This window comes from Solanum lycopersicum, chromosome 4 (assembly GCF_036512215.1).
Source record: "Solanum lycopersicum chromosome 4, SLM_r2.1".
NCBI classification, from domain to species: Eukaryota; Viridiplantae; Streptophyta; class Magnoliopsida; order Solanales; family Solanaceae; genus Solanum; species Solanum lycopersicum.
Genome location: NC_090803.1, coordinates 5,245,349 through 5,266,819, shown reverse-complemented (window position 1 = coordinate 5,266,819; position 21,471 = coordinate 5,245,349). Strand labels below are relative to the sequence as shown.

Below are 21,471 nucleotides of genomic sequence, written 5' to 3'. Positions count from 1 at the left end.
CGAAATCTCAGAGACACACTTATACTATACTAAGGTCCTATTACCCCCTAAACTTATTTTATTAATAATTTTCTACTCCTTCTCGTCCTACGTGACACTATCTTGTGGGCCCAACGATGATTGACTTTTTTTTTCAAACTAGTGCCACTTAAGCTAAAAAGGGGTAGAAAATTACTTATAAAATAAGTTCAGGGGGTAATAGGACCTTAGTATAGTATAAGTGTGTCTCTGGGATTTCGGGCATAGGTTGAGGGGCTACTTGTGCATTATCCCTAAATTTTATAATATTATATATAGGGAAAATGCACAAGTACCCCCTCAACCTATGCCCGAAATCCCAGAAATACACTTATACTATACTAAGGTCCTATTACCCCTGAACTTATTTTATAAGTGATTTCCTACCCCTTTTCGGCCTATGTGACTTGTAAAAAAAGTTTACCATCGTTGGGCCCACAAGATAGTGTCACGTAGGACGAGAAGGAGTAGAAAATTATTAATAAAATAAATTCAGAAGGATAATAAGACCTTGATATAGTATAAGTGTGTCTCTGAGATTTCGGGCATAGGTTAAGAGAGTATTTGTGCATTATCCCTTATTTATATATTATTCATAAATAGATTAAAAATATTTTGCTGAATTTTAATTAACTTTAGTCTTTAACTTTACCATTTTCTCAAGCCCAACACTTAGGCCAAATATAACAATTTCAAATCCAAGTCCATCAAAATTTATTTTAGTCTTCACATAAAATATTCACAATTTCTCTTAAATGAATCACTTTGTTCGTGTAATGATAACTCTAATATTGTTTGACTGAACCAACATATACTTAGTGTTTGTCTCTATCGAGTTACGTAGGTCCTCAAAAAAATTATTACTTTCAAATCGAATAAACCAGTAAAACTGAACGGACAATAACCAAACCGATGATTATTTTTTTCGTTTGGTTTGGTTTGATTTTAGAAACTTAAAAAACCGACTAGATTGGTTTGATTTTGATTTTAGTCAATAACCGATCCAAACCGAATCATGAACACCCCTACTTATATATTGTGTAATTTTCCTTTACGAAGTGAGTTCAGATGAACCTTCTTGACCCCACGTACTTCCGCCTAGAGTGTAGTCACACAAATAGGAATAAATTAAAACAGAGGAAATAGTACAAACTGATTTCTCTTATTGCTGTATTAATATTAATTAGTAGTTTATCAAATATGGTTGATCTAAACTTCATCTATATATAACTACTTCCATAATATTATTGACTCAAAAAGTTTGTGAATTTTCCTTAATTAACTAACATTTAGGAAGTTGAACTAACAAATTAATTAATAGAGTTATCATATAATCCTTCTGATTTCCCTATATAAACACCTTTGGTAAAATGATCGAACTCACTCAAACTAAAACAGAAGTTGCAACTTCCATTACTTTTTGCAAAAGAAATAATAATAGTAATTTGTTCAAATTATCGACACAATGGCTGCTTATAGCAATTGCTCAATCCTCTTCGCGATCATAGCATTATTGTTCTTATCAAGCATCACCACAAGTCACGGTGCTCGTAGCCTACTGCAACTTCCCAACTTGCCTACGATCCCCTCGTTGCCTAAACCAACACTACCACAATTGCCTAATATTCCCAATTTCCCTGCAGCATTGCCACCATTGCCAACACTTCCAACAGCAACACCATTACCATCTTTGCCAACATTGCCCTCTGTTCCGAAAATGACTCTGCCACCAATGCCTTCACTTCCCAACATGCCTGCAATTCCAACACTTTCACCTCCTCCATCCAACTAATCTTTCGGATTCCGACTGCGTGATTTTTACCTATTTTATTCTATACTAGTCTCTACCGCGTGTGTTTTTACATTTTCTTTTGTAATTTTAATCTTTTCTGTGATTCTCGGCGATGTATTGTCTCATTTGTACTATTGTGAGTGATATATATTGATTTGTGTCATTTGTGTTAATCCAATGAAGTGTCTGTTACTGATTAACGATTTCTACGGTTGTGACCTTGAGTCAACACTACAATAATAATCGAGATCATAATTTAATAGATTTTTAAATATATATCAAGATTTGGGAAATATTTATTGTGTTCACGTGAACCTTTAAACAGGCATCTCTATTAGCCTCTGGCTTGACGAGCATTTGAGTTGCCCAAAGAGGTCATAATATTGCAGACGAGTCGATATTGTCCAGTGTTAGTCTAACCTGATAATTTACTGATTTTAACTTTTCCCGTAAATGTAAGACAAGTTGTCTAACGTATTCCAGCAAAGCAGTAAGATGTAAGTAAAAACACAATATGTTTACGTGGAAAACATTCGGCTCAAAAGGTGTAAAAAATCACGACCTGTACCCCTACAGGATTTGACTTCAACTCACTAAATCACTGAGCCTTCAAAGAAATAGATTACAAACTTTGCAATCTACCTGAACTTCAAGTTATGGATTTAGATTTCAACTCTTGTAATCCTAGAAACTATCTCTAATTCTTAACCTTTAACACAAACCTCCCAAGGTATGTGTTCCCAACTCTTCGAGTTATCACAACCTGAAGACAACACTCCTAGTTCAGTTCTTAGGTCACTGAACTGAGATTACATCAAGACTCATTCACAAAGAAAAACTCCAAACACATAAACTATGTAAAAGGATCAGGTTCTTCGATGTGTTCCTTCGGTTTGCTAGTAGCATTCAAGAAGTTAATTTCTCAATTTGCTGTTTTTGCTCTATAAGTGCACACTTATTTTGGACGACTTCACTTCCATTTAACCACAATTTTTCATAGAGCTATTGTTCACTTGAAACTCCTCTTTAACTTGAACTCTCTTGACTTGGAGTATTACTTCAAGTAAAACTCCTTCTTCAATTCGAACTCCTAACTTCTTTGGACTTACTCTTCAAACTATATTCATTGATTCTTTTGTATTGTAGTAAAACTCCAACACTTCAATTCAATAGTGACTTGAAGAGTTCTACTTTAAGTGAGACTCCTTGCATCTTTAGGCTCCTTCTTCAAATCGAACTCATTGATTCTTTCTCTTCAATTCGTCATATGTTTATTTTCTTGGGTTTTCTCACAAAATTAACAATATCCATTTCTTTATTTCTGCACTCTTGTCTTCATTCATTCTGAAAGCTTTCTCGAATTCAACTGCTCTTGACATTGCATCTTTGAACCATGTTGACCGGCGTGTTTCATTTTTCTTTATCAATCATTAAAACTGCATGAATCCGTTTATCTATCTAAACTATCATTCCCTTTGTATTAAAGATAGATTGACGTTGACTTAGCCAAATATTTGTTCCCGATCAATAATATGTATTTGATCAACTCAGCATCAAGGTGTTTTTTTATTACAGATAGAGTGACAGTTTAGCTAAGTATAAGGAATAATAGATAGTTGAGGTAAGAAACTATCTGTTTCAACTCACGAAATAAAACAACAGATTATCTCAATTTATGAAAAAGTGATAGTTTACATGTTTTTTTTACCATTAACTCTATTTCTTTTGAGGACCAAAAAATATAAATTTTTGAGTTGATTAGTTATTTGACCATCATTAAGTAGGCAATTAGCAAAGATCTCCTAACGTGATTAGCTGTTCACCGCACCCACCCACCCACACCTTTTATGATTGTATTTCAATGAAATTATGTGTTTTACTGTTGGTTCAAGAGTTGACAAGTTAATTAATGGACCTTTAAAATACATAAATGCGTCAATCTTAATTTTTATCAAGCGGGTTCAAATATGAAGAAAATTCACACACACAAAAAATATTTACCAAGTGGGTTTAAATATGAAGAAGAAAATTCACAAAGAAACTACTTCGTTCGATCCATTTTTATTTGTCATGTTGTGCTTTTCGAAAGTCAATTTAAATAATTTCAAAGTTAAATTAGATAACATTAATTTTCTATTTTAAATAAAAAAATTGGATATTCAAAAACTATATGAAAAGTATTATAAATTACAAATTTTTTGCATATCAATATGCTGAAAAAATACATCTTAAAATGTTAGCCAAAATTATTATAATTTGACTCTAAAAATAAAAATGATGACTATATTAATATTTATTAATATTTATTAGTACATCAAATATGGTTGATCTAAACTTCATCTATATATAACTACTTCCATAATATTATTGACTCAAAAAGTTTGTGCATTTTACATTAAGGAAGTTGAACTAACAAATTAATTAATAGAGTTGTCATATAGTCCTTCTGATTTCCCTATATATACCCCTTTAGTAAAATGATCAAACTCACTCAAACTAAAACAGAACTTGCAACTTCCATTACTAGCATAATTTTTGCGAAAGAAAGAAAATAGTACTTCGTTCAAATTATCGATACAATGGCTGCTTATAGCAATTGCTCAATCCTCTTCGCGATCATAGCATTATTGTCCTTATCAAGCATCACCACAAGTCATGCTGCGCGTAGCCTACTACAACTTCCCAACTTGCCTACGATCCCCTCGCTGCCTAAACCAACAGTGCCACAACTGCCTAATATTCCCAACTTCCCTGCAGCATTACCACCATTGCCAACACTTCCAACAGCAACACCATTACCATCTTTGCCAACGTTGCCCTCTGTTCCGAAAATGACTCTGCCACCAATGCCTTCACTTCCCAACATGCCTGCAATTCCAACACTTTCACCTCCTCCATCCAACTAATCTTTCGGATTCCAACTGCGTGATTTTTACCTATTTTATTCTACTAGTCTCTACCGCGTGTGTTTTTGCATTTTCTTTTGTAATTTTAATCTTTTATGTGATTCTTGGCGATGTATTGTATCATTTGTACTATTCTGAGTGATATATATTGATTTATGTCATTTGTCTTAATCCAATGTAGCGTCTATTACTGTTTAATGTGTATTTATCCATGAATTCCTATGGTTGTGACCTTGAGTTAACACTAGAATTGTAACCGAGTTCATAGTTTAATAGATTTTTAAATATATATTCAAGATCTGGGCAAAAGCTATTGAGTTCACGTGAACCTGTAACCAGGCATCTCTATCAGCCTCTGGCTTGACGAGCATTGGAATCGCCCAAAGAGGTCATAATATTGCAGAACTAGTCGAAATTGTCCAGGGAAAGTGTCATCACTGACTAAGATTATTGTCATTATTCTTCCTTGTTATTGTGCTGAATTTTCAAGAAATATGTTGGAGCATTTTAGCCACCCCATTTGATGGATTCTCTCATCTATAAATCAACACAAGTTGTTCGTCTTTGGCATATCTCACTACAAAACATTAGCCTTTTTTAAAAAATATATTACGAAACATTGGCATATTTAAATGAAATTCACATTATTTATTTAACACCAAAATCAGTAAATGTAAAACAGGTCTTACATATAAACTTTTTTAACATTTAAATATGGTTAAGTGATGTGCATTTTACTTTGACAATTGTTGATTCCTAAGGTTAAGCCATCTAAACAAATCTACAACAATGGCGCCTTCTAGCAATTGCTCAATCCTCTTTGTGATGATAGCATTATTGTCCTTATCAAGCATCACCACAAGTCATGCTTCTCGTAGCCTACTGCAACTTCCTAGCTTTACCTTTCTTACCACATTGATTTCCTTTTTCATTTGTCCTCTTAATCTTTTTCATTTGTAACGACGTATCTTATCATTTGTACTCTATATTTATAAGTGTTGTATGTTGATTATACAGAAAAAAAGAGACTTAGTATTACTGTGATGCACTGTCTATTTTCTTCGGTGATAAATATGTATTTACCCAGTATATCAAATATCAACCTAAATTGCAGTTTTCGAACAAATTGTATCATGTTACTCATAATTTTCTTGAAACTAATTCGATCATTAACTAAAAGAAATTGAGTAAAGAAGTTTACCATCATATTGAAAAACATTAGTCTTCGTTCCTAGAAAATGAATCATCATTATTGATTTTGTAACCTAACTATCGTCCATATGAAAAAATAAAACACTATATATGCCGGGGAGTAAAACTCTCATATGAGCTTGCTCGCATTGCCTGTTTGAAGTCCGTATAATGTATAATGGAGAAGAACTTCAATAGGCTAACATCAACATAAAACTAACTAATTGAAAGTAAATCTCACCATACAAATATAACATGAGCAAATGATGAAATCGTAGCTTTGGTCAAAATCATGTGTATTTGTTTTAAGAAATTCATTGAATATGTACAAAATTATTAAATTTAGAACTCGATGACTTAAAAAGTACTAATATCTCAATATTCAAACCCGTAGTCTTCAAATTTTGGCTCCACTACTGATTTTCTCTTGCGACTAGCTACTTCCTAAAAGGGAAAGAAGCTGAACATATAAAGAAGAATACTACTTGTGAGTTTATATCACTATTTTCTGCTCTCTAACGAGCATATTATTTCTTCGAGTTAATAGTTAAAAAACACACATCCGAATACTTTTTTTTTCGAGTTTCATACATTTACTATCCATTATGTCATTTACCTATCTAAATTATCACTCCCTTTGTGTTAAAGAAAGACCGGTGCTGAGTTAGCCAAATATTTGTTCCCAATCGATAACATGTATTTGACCAACTCAACATTAAGGTCTTTTTTAATACAGATAGAATGATAGTTTAGCTAAGTATAAGGAACAATAAATAGTTGAAGTAAGAAACTATCTATTTCAACTCATGAAGAAATCAAACAATATATTATCTCAATTTACGAAAAAGTAATAGTTTACGTGTGTGTTTTTTACCATGAACTCTGTATCTTTTGAGGACCAAAAATTTACAAATTGTTGAGTTGATTAGTTATTTGACCATCATTAGTTACGCAATTAGCAAAGATCTCCTAATGTGATTAGCTGTTCAACCCACCTACCCACCCACCCACACCTTCTGTAATGGTATTTCTATGAAAAATTTTTGCCCGTATTGTCGTTACTGAAAGACCACAAATTTAAGGGGCAAAAATAAAAGACCATCTTAAAATAGAGGAATTTATGTGAATGATCTAGTGCATCGGTAACAGACCTAAAATTTTTGCCAAGCAGGTTCAAATATAGAGAAGAAAATTCACAAATAATTTTTTTTTAACCAAATCGCTTCAAATATGAAAAAAAATTCACAAAAAAACTAATAAATTAGTTTGTTGTTGTCTGATTTTGACCCTGGACACTTGCACAAAATCAAACTCCCTTAACCATTGGACCAAGGGCTATAACTTGTTTAAATGGGGTCAAGTTTTTATTTATATGTTTATACTTCAGAAGACAGACTAAATATACTTATATATAGGGCTGTTCATGGTTACGATTAACAACCAAATTAAATCGCAATCCGAATTAAATCGATTTTTAAAAATTGATATTTGATTTAGTTTGGTTTTTAAATTTTGAAAATCGTACTATTTGGTTTGGTATTGTTTTTACTAAAAAACAACCGCAAAAATAATCAAAACGAATCGATAAATTAGATATATAAATTTTAGGGATAATGCCCAAGTACCCCCTCAACTTATGCCCGAAATCTCAGAGACACACTTATACTATACTAAGGTCCTATTACCCCCTAAACTTATTTTATTAATAATTTTCTACTCCTTCTCGTCCTACGTGACACTATCTTGTGGGCCCAACGATGATTGACTTTTTTTTTCAAACTAGTGCCACTTAAGCTAAAAAGGGGTAGAAAATTACTTATAAAATAAGTTCAGGGGGTAATAGGACCTTAGTATAGTATAAGTGTGTCTCTGGGATTTCGGGCATAGGTTGAGGGGCTACTTGTGCATTATCCCTAAATTTTATAATATTATATATAGGGAAAATGCACAAGTACCCCCTCAACCTATGCCCGAAATCCCAGAAATACACTTATACTATACTAAGGTCCTATTACCCCTGAACTTATTTTATAAGTGATTTCCTACCCCTTTTCGGCCTATGTGACTTGTAAAAAAAGTTTACCATCGTTGGGCCCACAAGATAGTGTCACGTAGGACGAGAAGGAGTAGAAAATTATTAATAAAATAAATTCAGAAGGATAATAAGACCTTGATATAGTATAAGTGTGTCTCTGAGATTTCGGGCATAGGTTAAGAGAGTATTTGTGCATTATCCCTTATTTATATATTATTCATAAATAGATTAAAAATATTTTGCTGAATTTTAATTAACTTTAGTCTTTAACTTTACCATTTTCTCAAGCCCAACACTTAGGCCAAATATAACAATTTCAAATCCAAGTCCATCAAAATTTATTTTAGTCTTCACATAAAATATTCACAATTTCTCTTAAATGAATCACTTTGTTCGTGTAATGATAACTCTAATATTGTTTGACTGAACCAACATATACTTAGTGTTTGTCTCTATCGAGTTACGTAGGTCCTCAAAAAAATTATTACTTTCAAATCGAATAAACCAGTAAAACTGAACGGACAATAACCAAACCGATGATTATTTTTTTCGTTTGGTTTGGTTTGATTTTAGAAACTTAAAAAACCGACTAGATTGGTTTGATTTTGATTTTAGTCAATAACCGATCCAAACCGAATCATGAACACCCCTACTTATATATTGTGTAATTTTCCTTTACGAAGTGAGTTCAGATGAACCTTCTTGACCCCACGTACTTCCGCCTAGAGTGTAGTCACACAAATAGGAATAAATTAAAACAGAGGAAATAGTACAAACTGATTTCTCTTATTGCTGTATTAATATTAATTAGTAGTTTATCAAATATGGTTGATCTAAACTTCATCTATATATAACTACTTCCATAATATTATTGACTCAAAAAGTTTGTGAATTTTCCTTAATTAACTAACATTTAGGAAGTTGAACTAACAAATTAATTAATAGAGTTATCATATAATCCTTCTGATTTCCCTATATAAACACCTTTGGTAAAATGATCGAACTCACTCAAACTAAAACAGAAGTTGCAACTTCCATTACTTTTTGCAAAAGAAATAATAATAGTAATTTGTTCAAATTATCGACACAATGGCTGCTTATAGCAATTGCTCAATCCTCTTCGCGATCATAGCATTATTGTTCTTATCAAGCATCACCACAAGTCACGGTGCTCGTAGCCTACTGCAACTTCCCAACTTGCCTGCGATCCCCTCGTTGCCTAAACCAACACTACCACAATTGCCTAATATTCCCAATTTCCCTGCAGCATTGCCACCATTGCCAACAGCAACACCATTACCATCTTTGCCAATATTGCCCTCTGTTCCAAAAATGACTCTGCCACCAATGCCTTCACTTCCCAACATGCCTGCAATTCCAACACTTTCACTTCCTCCATCCAACTAATCGTTCGGATTCCAACTGCGTGATTTTTACCTATTTTATTCTACTAGTCTCTACCGCGTGTGTTTTTGCATTTTCTTTTATAATTTTAATCTTTTATGTGATTCTCGGCGATGTATGGTATCATTTGTACTATTCTGAGTGATATATATATTGATTTATGTCATTTGTGTTAATCCAATGAAGTGTCTGTTACTGATTCACGATTTCTACGGTTATGACCTTTAGTTAACACTACAATAGTAATCGACTTCATAAATTTGTAAATATATATCAAGATATGGGCAAAATCTATTGTGTTCACGTGAACCTTTAAACAGGATTAACTTCAACTTCACTAAATCACTGAGCCTCCACAGAAATAGATTACAAACTTTGCGACCTACCTCAACTTCAAGTTATGGATTTAGATTACAACTCTTGTAATCCTAGGAACTATCTCTAATTCCTAACCTTCAACACAAATTTTCTAATGTATGTGTTCCCGACTCTTCGAGTTATCACAACCTGAAGACAACACTCTTAATTCAGTTTATAGCTCATTGAACTAAGATTACATCAAGACTCATTCACAAAAAAAAAAAAAACTCCTAACACAAACTCTAAAGAAAAACTTTTAACACATAAACTCTGTAAAAGGATTAGTTCTTCGATGTGTTCCTTCATTTCGCTAATAGCCTTGAGAAGTTAATTTCTGAGTTTGCTCCTTTTGCTCTATAAGTGTACACTTATTCTGGACAATTTCACTTCTATTTAAGCACAATTCTTCATAGAGTTATTGTTCATTTCAAACTCCTCATTGACTTGAACTTCTTGAATTAGAGGTTCTACTTCAGACTCCTTCAATTCAAACTCCTAGCTTCTTAGGACTACCTCTTCAAATTACATTTATTGATTCTTTTTTATTGTAGTCGAAATCCAACAGTTCAATTCAACAGTAACTTGAAGAATTCTACTTTAAGTGAGACTCCTTTTTCAATTAAAACTCCTTGCCTCTTTAGACTCCTTCTTCAAATCAAACTCATTGATTCTTTCTCTTCAATTCATCATATGTTTATTTTCTTGGGTTTTCTCACGAATTAACATTATCCATTTTTTTTATTTTTACACTCTTGTCTTTATTCATTCTAAAAGCTTTCTCGAATTTAACTGCTCGTGATAGTGCACCTTTGGATCATGTTGGCTGACGTGTTTCATCTTTCTTTGCCAATCATCAAAAATGTCTAAATCCATTCATTTATCTAAACTATCACTCCCTTTGTATTAAAAAAAGATGGGCGCTGAGTTAGCCAAATATTTGTTCCCAAACAATAACATGTATTTGACCAACTCAACATCAAGGTATTTTTTAATGCAGATAGAATGATAGTTTAGCTAAGTATAAGGAACAATAAATAGTTGAGGTAAGAAACTATTTATTTCAACTATGAAGAAATTAAACAATATATTATCTCAATTTACGAAAAAGTAATAGTTTACGTGTGTGTTTTTTACCATTAACTCTATCTTTTGAGGACCAAAAATTTACAAATTGTTGAGTTGATTAGTTATTTGACCATCATTAATTAGGCAATTAGCAAAGGTCTCCTAATGTGATTAGCTGAACACCCCACCCACACACAAAACTTTTGCTGGTGATATTTCAACGAATTTATGCGTTTTACTGTTGGTTCGACAGTTGACAAGTTAATTAATGGACCTTTCAGATCACAAAAATTTTATATAGGATTTCAAGTTAACTGATGGAACTTTAAAATACATAAATGCGTCAATCTTTCGGTGAATCACTACGGCACCTACAATTTTTACCAAGCGGGTTCAAATATAAAGAAGAAAATTCACAAAAAAAAATAAAAAATTATCAAGCGGGTTTAAATATGAAGAAGAAAATTCACAAAAAAACTACTCATTTCGTCCATTTTTATTTGTTATGTTGTGTTTTTTTGAAAATCAATTTGACTAATTTCAAAGTTAAATTAGATAACATTAATTTTATATTTTAAACAAAAAAAATTGAATATTCAAAACTATATGAAAAGTATTATAAATTGTAATTTTTTGCATATCAATATGCTGAAAAAATACATTTGACTCTAAAAATAAAAACAATGACAATTAAAAGTGAACAGAGAGAGTTAATAAATTAGTTTGTTGTTGTCTGATTTTGAACCTTGACATTTCCACAAAAACGAACCTACTTTACCGCTGGACCAAGGGCTATAACTTGTTTAAATGGGGTCAATTTTTTTTATTTATATGTGTATATTTCAGAAGACAAACCATATATATTTATATATATCGTGTAATATTTTAAAAGTGAGTTCAGATGAACCTTCTTGACCCAATGTAGGTACGCCCCCGAGTGCAATCACATAAATCGGAACAAATTGAAACGGAAAAAATAGTAAAAACTGATTTCTCTTATTGCTATATTAATATTAATTAGTAGTTTATCAAATATGGTTGATCTAAACTTCATCTATATATAACTACTTCCATAATATTATTGACTCAAAAAGTTTGTGCATTTTACATTTAGGAAGTTGAACTAACAAATTAATCAATAAAGCTATCATATAATACTTCTGATTTCCCTATATGTACCCCTTCAGTAAAATGACAAACTCACTCAAACTAAAACACAACTTGCAACTTCCATTACTATCATAATTTTTGCGGGAAAAAAAGAAAATAGTACTTCGTTCAAATTATCGACACAATGGCTGCTTATAGCAATTGCTCAATCCTCTTTGCGATCATAGCATTATTGTTCTTATCAAGCATCACCACAAGTCACGGTGCTCGTAGCCTACTACAACTTCCCAACTTGCCTACGATCCCCTCGCTGCCTAAACCAACACTGCCACAATTGCCTAATATTCCCAATTTCCCTGCAGCATTACCACCATTGCCAACACTTCCAACAGCAACACCATTACCATCTTTGCCAACGTTGCCCTCTGTTCCGAAAATGACTCTGCCACCAATGCCTTCACTTCCCAACATGCCTGCAATTCCAACACTTTCACCTCCTCCATCCAACTAATCTTTCAGCTTCCAACTGCATGATTTTTACCTATTTTACCCTACTAGTCTTTACTGCGTGTTGTTTTTCTTTTGTAATTTGAATCTTTTATGTGATTCTTGGCGATGTATTGTATCATTTGTACTATTCTGAGTGATATATATTGATTTATGTCATTTGTCTTAATCCAATGTAGCATCTATTACTGATTCATATAAATGAAAATTATTATATGAGTTCCTACCATTGTGACCTCAAGTTAACACTACATAGTATCCGAGTTCATAGTTTGGTAGTTTTTTAAATATATACAGGATCTAAGCAAAAGCTATTGTGTTCACGTGAACCTATACGCATGCATCTCTATCAGCCTTTTGCTTGCAGAGCATTTTAAGTTGATGGATTCTTTCATCTATAAATCTACACAAGTTATTTGTCTTTTTCATAAATCACTACAAAATCTTCCTACAAATTTAGGGAGTATTGAGTTTTTTCCTTAATAAATCTTTATAAGTTTTTTGTGTTCATAGTGTATTGGAAGAAGTGCTTGTTGAATCCAAAGATACATATGTATGTATCCAGTGAAATATCTTTGACACGCCTCGAACTTTCAAGAATTTCCTAAATTTTACGTGATCAAGTATTTTTCCGTAATATTTCAACAAAAACCATTAAATTGTGTTCCCTCCTTTGCCAAATAAGTCAGCAATGGCATTTAACTCTTCGTTGGCAGTCAAATACCATCACATAAAACGGGACAGAGAGAGCATAGTTTGGTTATATCTAGTCAGTCCAATGGCGGACTTGAAACAATTGGATGCTGATACACTGATTCACCATTGTTGTTCATTATAACAAATATATTTACATTACAAAATTAGTAAACATAAAAGATATATCGTCGAATATATTAATTAGTTAGTTTTGTATGAAATATGGTTGATCCAAACTTCATCCATGCATTTGACATGAAAATAATTGTGCATTTTCCTCAAATCAAACATTTAGGAAGGTGAACTAACAATTATATTAGAGTTATCATATGCTTCTACACCAAAACAACTTTACCTACATATAAAACCCTTTAGAAAATGATCAAATTCACTCAAATTAAAATAGAACTTCCAAATTCCATCCTCAAAAATTGCAAATTACAACAAATATGGCTGCTTCAAGCAATTGTTCATTAATCGTCTTATTGATCGTAGCATTACTGTCCCTATCAAGCATCACCACAAGCCATGCTGCTCGAGGTCTATTGCAACTTCCTAAGTTCCCTAACATACCATCGTTACCTCAGCCAACTATTCGCTACATTGCCACCATTCCCAAGTGTTACATTGTTACCAACACTTCCAACAGCTAATTCACCGTTACCATCTTTGCCCTCTGTAGTCCCGAAAATGACTCTGCCTCCAATGCCCGCGAATCCTCTGCTCAACGTGCCTTCACTTCCAAACATTCCTACACTTTCACCTCCTCCATCCAACTAATTATATCGTAGTTCCCTACGTACCACACGTGATGTTTTTTACACCTTTTGCTTTAATTTGTCGTGTTGATGTATTGTAAGTGATTCTTAGCAATGGATTGTATAATTTATATGTAATGCAGTGTCTGTTATTGAATTAATGTGTATTTGTTCCAACATTTTTTTTTTTTTGGATAAGCAAAGATTAACATGTTATTGTACATAAATTGAACTAATCGGATCACAAACATAAACATACATTAATTAAAAACTACTAATTTCTATGAAGATATTCTTATTAGGGAAAAGGGTCTGATATACCCCTCAACTTTTTCATTTAGAGCTGATATACCCCTCGTTATAAAAGTGGCTCATATATGCCCTTACCGTTATACAAACGGCTCACATATACCCTGCCGTTACGAAATGGCTCACATATACCCTTCATTTAACGGAAGTTAAAAAAATTAGTTTTAAATTTATATTTGTTACTTCTAATTTTTTTAAAAAAATTATTTATGGGTATATATGATTCTTCTATCAAAGTTCAAGGTATATTTTAATTTTTTTCATACATAAATTATTTTTTGACTTCTTTTATTATAATTATTTGAGTTTTTTATTCTTATTTTGTTTTTTTCTTTCACTCCTTAGTTTAAAGAAAAAAAATAAACTATTTTTTTATGTGTATTGTAATTTAATTTCGTATTCGAAGAAAAAATGTGGTCATCTACAATAAGTTTTACAAGAATATTAGTGAAACATAAATAAATGTGTAAATTAGGTATATAGCATATTATGTAGTCATATTCTCAAGTTATGACATAAGAGTTTGATTTTCATTCTATAACATTTAATATATCAACTTATAGCATTTCTTTAAATTAAAATATTGTAAATATTTATTCTAAATAGGATGAAAAATAAAATTAAAAAATGAATAATTAAAAATGAATAATTTCCTTGAATGTAGTTACTGTTATTAACTGATAACAAAATGTGCACCTTTTAAGGGATTTTAAAATATATTAATTATAGATATGCACCTTAATTATCTCAATCCGTTTTTAATAGTAATTATTTTTGATTTTTTATCCTTAAAAAATTGTATTCTGTTATCTTTCTTCCCATAAACGTGTATCTTTTTTTTTCCAGAAATTGAACTATATTCATATATTCGAATTCTGTCATATTTTATCGTTTTTTTGTTTTGGAAAAACAATTAAAATTGAAGGTTGAAAAAGTTTAGATTTGATTTGATGGAGAAAATTGTGTCAATTTTAATTAAACATGGTGGCAAATGGAATTCATCAGGTTAGTTTTTTTAATATTTTATTAATGTGTCGTATTTTTTTCCCCATGTTATATTGCATATGTTATATTGCATGTTATATTGCATATGTTAAATTCCCATGTTATATTGCATATGTTCTGCTTTTTATAGCCTCAAGAATTTCAAAGATGCTTATGTCATTCCTGTCGAGCGTACATGGGATATACCAAGTTATATTTCAAATCCTAAATTGATGCCGCCTGGTCCAAAAAGAGCAGCAGAAAGACCCAAACTTGAACGGCAGAAGGGGTTCGTAGATGTGAAATTCAAGAAGACAAAAAGCACATGCAGTAGATGTCATCAGGTTGGACACAATAGAAAGACTTGTTCAAATTATCCTGTACAAAAACAATGATGTCGTAATATTAAATCTGTGTTTTTGAGGCATTACATTGTTATAAAATGTTTTTTTATTGAATAATATTACTTTTCATACAAATGTCATACATTGTATATACAACTGTTCATATATTGACATATGTTAACAATAATAATTCATATAATCATATAACATTTATTCAGTTATTGCATTCATAATGGGGACTACATACAAAATTTATATATTTATACAAATTCAATACTTGCATATAAAAAAATAATGTATGTTTATGTTATACATATTATATTATAATATGTTATAATTCATACAGTTTTCATACATTATTCATACCAGTAATATACATACAATTTGTTTCTATTTGCATTGTGAAAAATATATTTTATAATTTGTCATAATTCATACATTTTTCATATAGTATTCATACTAGTAATATAATTAATATCTGTTTCTGTTTATATTTGAAAGTGTATAGTATTCATGCAAAACAAATTTATGGAATAATTTAACATTACTATGTACTATATATCAAATTTTAATATGACATTCATAATTCATATGATTTTTTTCATACATGATTCATACAATGTTCATATATGTTAAAGTGAGACACATTTAGTAATAATCAGTAATAATTTATATAAAACCATCAGTAGTCATAATAAAAATACAAACAGAAACAAATTGTATATATATTACTGGTATGAATAATGTATGCAAGATGGTGATACACATTTATTAATGTATATTGTATGATATAATTCATACAGTATTCATATAGTATTCATACCAGTAATATAATTAATATCCCTTTCTGTTTGTATTTGAAAGTGTATAGTATTCATGCAAAACAAATTTATGGAATAATTTAACATTACTATGTACTATATATCAAAGTTTAATATGACATTCATAATTCATATGATTTTCATACATGATTCGTACAGTGTTCATATATGTTAAAGTGAGACACATTTAGTAATAATCAGTAGTAATTTATATAAAACCATCAGAGTAGTCATAATAAAAAAACTGGAAAAATACATAAATTGTTCATAAGTTAAAAAAAAAAAAACAAGTCATTCAAATAAATGTACATTGTGCCATGAAGATTTCTACTTCCTGATACGGAATTTTGGAGTAGGATAATTGGTGGTGTCCATAACTTGTTCTTTATGAGTTCGAGGTCCACCCTTCTTGCTAGCAATTGTTCCTGTAACTTCACTTTCACTGATTGCGCCTTCATCATTCTTTGATTTTTCATAATGCCAAAGTCATCCCTAACATTTTCATTCCCCATTATAAATAAATGTCTCAACAATTGACATTGAATTTTAATGTGATGCGAATTATAAAAAAATCCAAAAGGTGTTTCATCTAGGAATTATTGAAACTTATCTTGACCTAAAAAGGTCAACAAATCCGCAAACACATTCATGTTAATACATGAAGACAAATGTGTTTGTGTCTTCTTCTCCTAAAAAAATTGTAAAAATTAAATACATTAATCATACACATATTCATACACATGTAATACAAAACTAATACAGTGAATCATACACAATTCAAACAAACTTACAACATAATATTGAAAAATATATAATTCATACACATAGTATACAAAACATAATGCAGTAAATCATACACAATTCAAACAAACTTACAACATAATATTGAAAAATACATAATTCATACACATAGTATACAAAACATAATACAATATAATCATACACATTTCAAACAAACTTACAACATTCTTTCATACACAATATATTCAACACCAAAATATACAAATCAAAACATAAAGTATAACTAATTATGGATATTACTATTCAACAGTATCAAAAAACTTGATACAAAAAAATTTATACACAATTCATACACATTTTATATACACCGTGAATCATACAGTGAATCATATAAAATTCATACAGTGAATCATACACAATTCTTACAGTTAATCATACACAATTCATACAATGAATCATACATAAAAAATACATGTTTCAGCAATTGATATTGTAATATGAAGAGATCTGTAATTTCATACAATGAATCATACACAAATCATACATTATTTATTTACACAAAATTTATATTTTAACTATTTTATACCCAAATAACTGAAAATAAAAATAACAGAACATAAAAAAATTTTAAAAAATTAACTTTTACTAACCTTTGAACTTTTTTTGGGTTTAACTGTTTCTTCTTCTTCTTGTAAATGTGAAGTATCGATTTCAGATGCTCTTGGTATTTTGGATTTTGATTTTATCAACTCTTCCACAAAATCAGATTCAGAATCTGATGATTCCTCGATTTCTTTTCCTTTCCTCTTATTTTCTCTTTCTTTCGTCCTTTTCTCAGATTCATCTACATTTTTCTTTTCTTTCCCTTTTCTCTTCTTCTCGTTTTCCTTTGGATGTTTGTTTGTATTTTTTTCTATTGTTGATTTCCCTAATCTAGATTTAACTTTAACACATGAAGGTTGAGATTGTGTTTGTGATAAAATTTTGAAAGATGGAGCATGAAAATCGTCTGAGTTTGCTTCTTCATTCAATCTTCTTACTTTTTCTCGGGGTTTCGTTGCCTCTTTTCGACATTGTACGGTTTGTTTATCGCAAGAGTTGAAGATTTGAATGCAAATATTTGAGAATTCTTGAAGAAGACTGTTAAGAGAGGAATGAGTTTTAGAGAAAATTTGGTGAAAATAAATTAGGCGTGTGAATTATGGTGAAAAGTTTTGATAGGCGTGCAGAGGTAATGATTTTGAAAAAGAGTTGGGGAAGAACAAAAATTTGGAGAATATAATTTTTTTTTAGGTAACGTTTTACAGTTTTAAAAATAAAAATGTAACTGTTTTAGAGATAAAATCCCTATTACTTTGTAGTTATCTTAAAAAAGGTAACTATATAACATTTAATTTAAATTACATTAATTAAGAGTTTGTTTAAAAAAGGTAACTTAAAATAATAAATTTAATTAACTACATTGGTTTAAATAAGGTAATTGAATTATTTAAATAAGTTAATTATTATTTTAAAAAATTAATGAGAATAATATATTATTTCTTGATATGCTATAACTTGATAATAATATGCTATAAGTAGTTTATTATTAAAAAGTTTGTTTATAACTTGATATTTAACATCTTAAATGTGTGTGTAGTGTTATTTTTATTAAATAAATTTGATTATCAAAATAATAGTTATAAATTAGTCATTGAAACAAAAAAAGTCAAAAAAAATATGTTTTACGAGGATTGAATTTACTCATATGGGATTATATTTTTTAGAAAAAACTAATAAAAATTTAGATTAAATTTTTTTTTTCATTTCCGTTAGAAGAAAAGGGTATATGTGAGCCATTTGTTTACAAGTAGAGGTATATATGAGCCACTTTTATAACGAGGGGTATATCAGCTCTAAATGACAAAGTTGAGGGGTATATCAGACCCTTTTCCCTTCTTATTATTGACATAATTCGAGAAAAGACACATTATTTGACTATATTGTATGAAAATATTCCCAAATTGCTTCTTGTTATTTTTCCGCAATCAAATGGCATTTCATTCAGAGAATTAAGAGTGAGTTGATGGTGAAAACTCAAGACATTCATGTTACAGTTTTCTTATCAAGACAATGAGTTTAAAAGGGAATATGAGTGGATGGAGCAATTTCTAAAAGCTTAGGCATAAATGTCCAAACTTCAATCGCGTATATCTGAAATTAAGTTCAGATAAAAATATCTGAAATTTCGCTTTTCATATATACAAATGCATATGTATAATATACAATTATATACATATACAATTCATCTCTCTCCCATTTTCTGCCCTCTTTCTCCCTCTCCAATCTCGCTTGCCATATATACAAATACATATATATAATATGCAATTATCTAACAAATATACATATACAATTGACATATCTCCCACTCTTTTCACCCTCTCTTTCACCTCTCTCCTCCATATAACATATAGCTACGAATTATAATTATCAAACTATAGTTATAGAGAATAATAGACTATTTTTAAGTGGCTATATGTGAAGTTCCCCAATTATTTATACCCAGAAATGTGCGGCCCGTGTATATATAAACAGGACTCTTTGTATATAGATGAAAATCAGCCAATTATTATTAATACATATTATCTTCATTTCAATTAAATATTTGAAATCTTTTCGGTTGCAAAGTTTTATCACGTGATTATTATTGTTATAAGAACGTGTTAGGATCAATTGTTTACCATCATGTCAAAGGCTATAGTTGATAGCAAAAGATGCAACTTTATTTCTGAACTAAGCACACCAAGCAAACGTCATTTCCAATCATGACTCTGATCTAGATCACCGTAGCCCACTTGTGTGCCTTGTCATAGGCAAGATGTTGGTATTACCCAACATAACACTTTAAAAAAGCTAGTCCAAATAAAACCATGTCTATAAATAATACTAAAAAAAGTAGTACTCCCTTCATTTAAAAAAAAATGACCCTATTTCTTTTTTAGTCTGTTTCAAAAAGAATGACCCCTTTTTTTTTGCAACACTTTAAACATTTCACGTTGCATATTTAAGACCACAAGATTAAAAGACATTTTGGTACATTTGACATAACTTTAATTAAGAACCACAAGATTAATAAGTTTTTTTATTTTCTTAAACTCCGTTCCAAGTCAACCTAGGTCATCTCTTTTTAAACGGAGGGAGTAAATATTTCGATATGCATTAGTTTACAATATTATATTGTTGAGTTGATTAGTTATTTGACCATCAAATAATAGGCAAGCAAACCTATCTCCTAGGTCGTTGAACAACATTGGAAGTATCAACAAATAAATAGTATTAGCAAAATTTAAAAGAAACATTAATAAGCAATTACATACTTTCATCCAAGAAATTCTTGGAGCGATGTGAATCTGAATTAGTCTGGCTATTGAGTTCAGAATACTCAATTGTCCACCAAATATGGTTGATCTAAATTCCATCTATGCATAACAACTCTTAGAAAACTTGTTGACTTAAAAAAATTGTGCATGTTCCTCAAACCAACATTCAAAAAAGATCAACTAACAATGTATAGATTATAATTTAGAATTTAAAGCCTGTGCTTCTTCACCCAACATTTCACCAAATCCTTCTACTCCCTCAAAGAACTTTCCCTATATATACCATTTAGTAAATGATAAAAAAACAACTCAAATCAAAACACAACTAATATACTTAAGAAAACAAAGCAAATTAACAATGTCTGCTTCAATCAACCTCTCCATTGTTTTCGTGATCGTAGCAGTATTGTCCTTATCAAGCATATCGACAAGCCATGCTGCTCGTAGCTTACTGCAACTTCCCAATTTGCCTACGATCCCTTCATTGCCTCAACCAACATTACCAAAAATTCCAAACTTTCCCACAACATTGCCACCATTACCAAGTGTTGCATCTTTGCCAACAGCTAATTCACCTTTACCATCTTTGCCCTCTGTAGTCCCGAAAATGACTCTGCCTCCAATGCCCGCGAATCCTCTGCCCAACATGCCATCACTTCCCAAAATTCCTACAATTCCAACACTTACACCTCCTCCATCCAACTAATCTTTGCAGCTTCCAACCGCGTGATTTTTACCTTTCTTGCTACATTGTTAATTTGATCTTTTTTGTGTGTTCTTGACGATGTACTGTATCATTTATATACAATATTGATTTTCATTTGTGTTTATCCAATGCAGTGTCTATTACTGATTCATCTGTATTTGTCCAATATGTTTTCTTGATAGTACATTTTTTCGAACAATATTTGATCATAACTACTGTTGTTCCACACTCAAATGGAATTTCATCATTAAGAGAATTGATTTAACTATAATTAAAGTATATTATCGTTTCATTGAATCTTTTAATTATGGTAAATTGCATTAATTTGGTGTAAGTCTACCCTTAATTGGAGTAAGCTTTCTTGT

The 21,471-nt window shown here is 30.8% G+C and overlaps 4 protein-coding genes across 4 annotated transcripts; 3 read left to right on the top strand and 1 right to left on the bottom strand.

Moving 5' to 3' along the window:
- The first annotated feature begins 1,483 nt into the window (after nucleotides 1-1,483).
- LOC104646777 (protein PELPK2-like) lies at nucleotides 1,484-1,810 on the top strand. The gene has a single exon (XM_010321233.1). It carries the CDS (start codon nucleotides 1,484-1,486, stop codon nucleotides 1,808-1,810), a length of 327 nt encoding a protein of 108 aa, XP_010319535.1.
- A 2,579-nt stretch (nucleotides 1,811-4,389) lies between these two features.
- LOC138347840 (protein PELPK2-like) lies at nucleotides 4,390-4,716 on the top strand. Its single transcript, XM_069296386.1, has one exon. The coding sequence runs from the start codon at nucleotides 4,390-4,392 to the stop codon at nucleotides 4,714-4,716; it is 327 nt and encodes a 108-aa protein (XP_069152487.1).
- A 7,423-nt stretch (nucleotides 4,717-12,139) lies between these two features.
- On the bottom strand, nucleotides 12,140-13,833 carry LOC112941248 (uncharacterized). The gene is made up of 3 exons (XM_026030444.2): nucleotides 13,667-13,833; nucleotides 12,725-12,791; nucleotides 12,140-12,388 (listed from the first exon to the last, which is right to left on the bottom strand). The coding sequence occupies exons 1-3, from the start codon at nucleotides 13,831-13,833 to the stop codon at nucleotides 12,140-12,142; spliced, it is 483 nt and encodes a 160-aa protein (XP_025886229.2).
- Nucleotides 13,834-20,758: 6,925 nt separating this feature from the next.
- Nucleotides 20,759-21,106, top strand: LOC104646779 (protein PELPK2-like). Its single transcript, XM_010321235.1, has one exon. The coding sequence runs from the start codon at nucleotides 20,759-20,761 to the stop codon at nucleotides 21,104-21,106; it is 348 nt and encodes a 115-aa protein (XP_010319537.1).
- The last annotated feature ends 365 nt before the right edge of the window (nucleotides 21,107-21,471 follow it).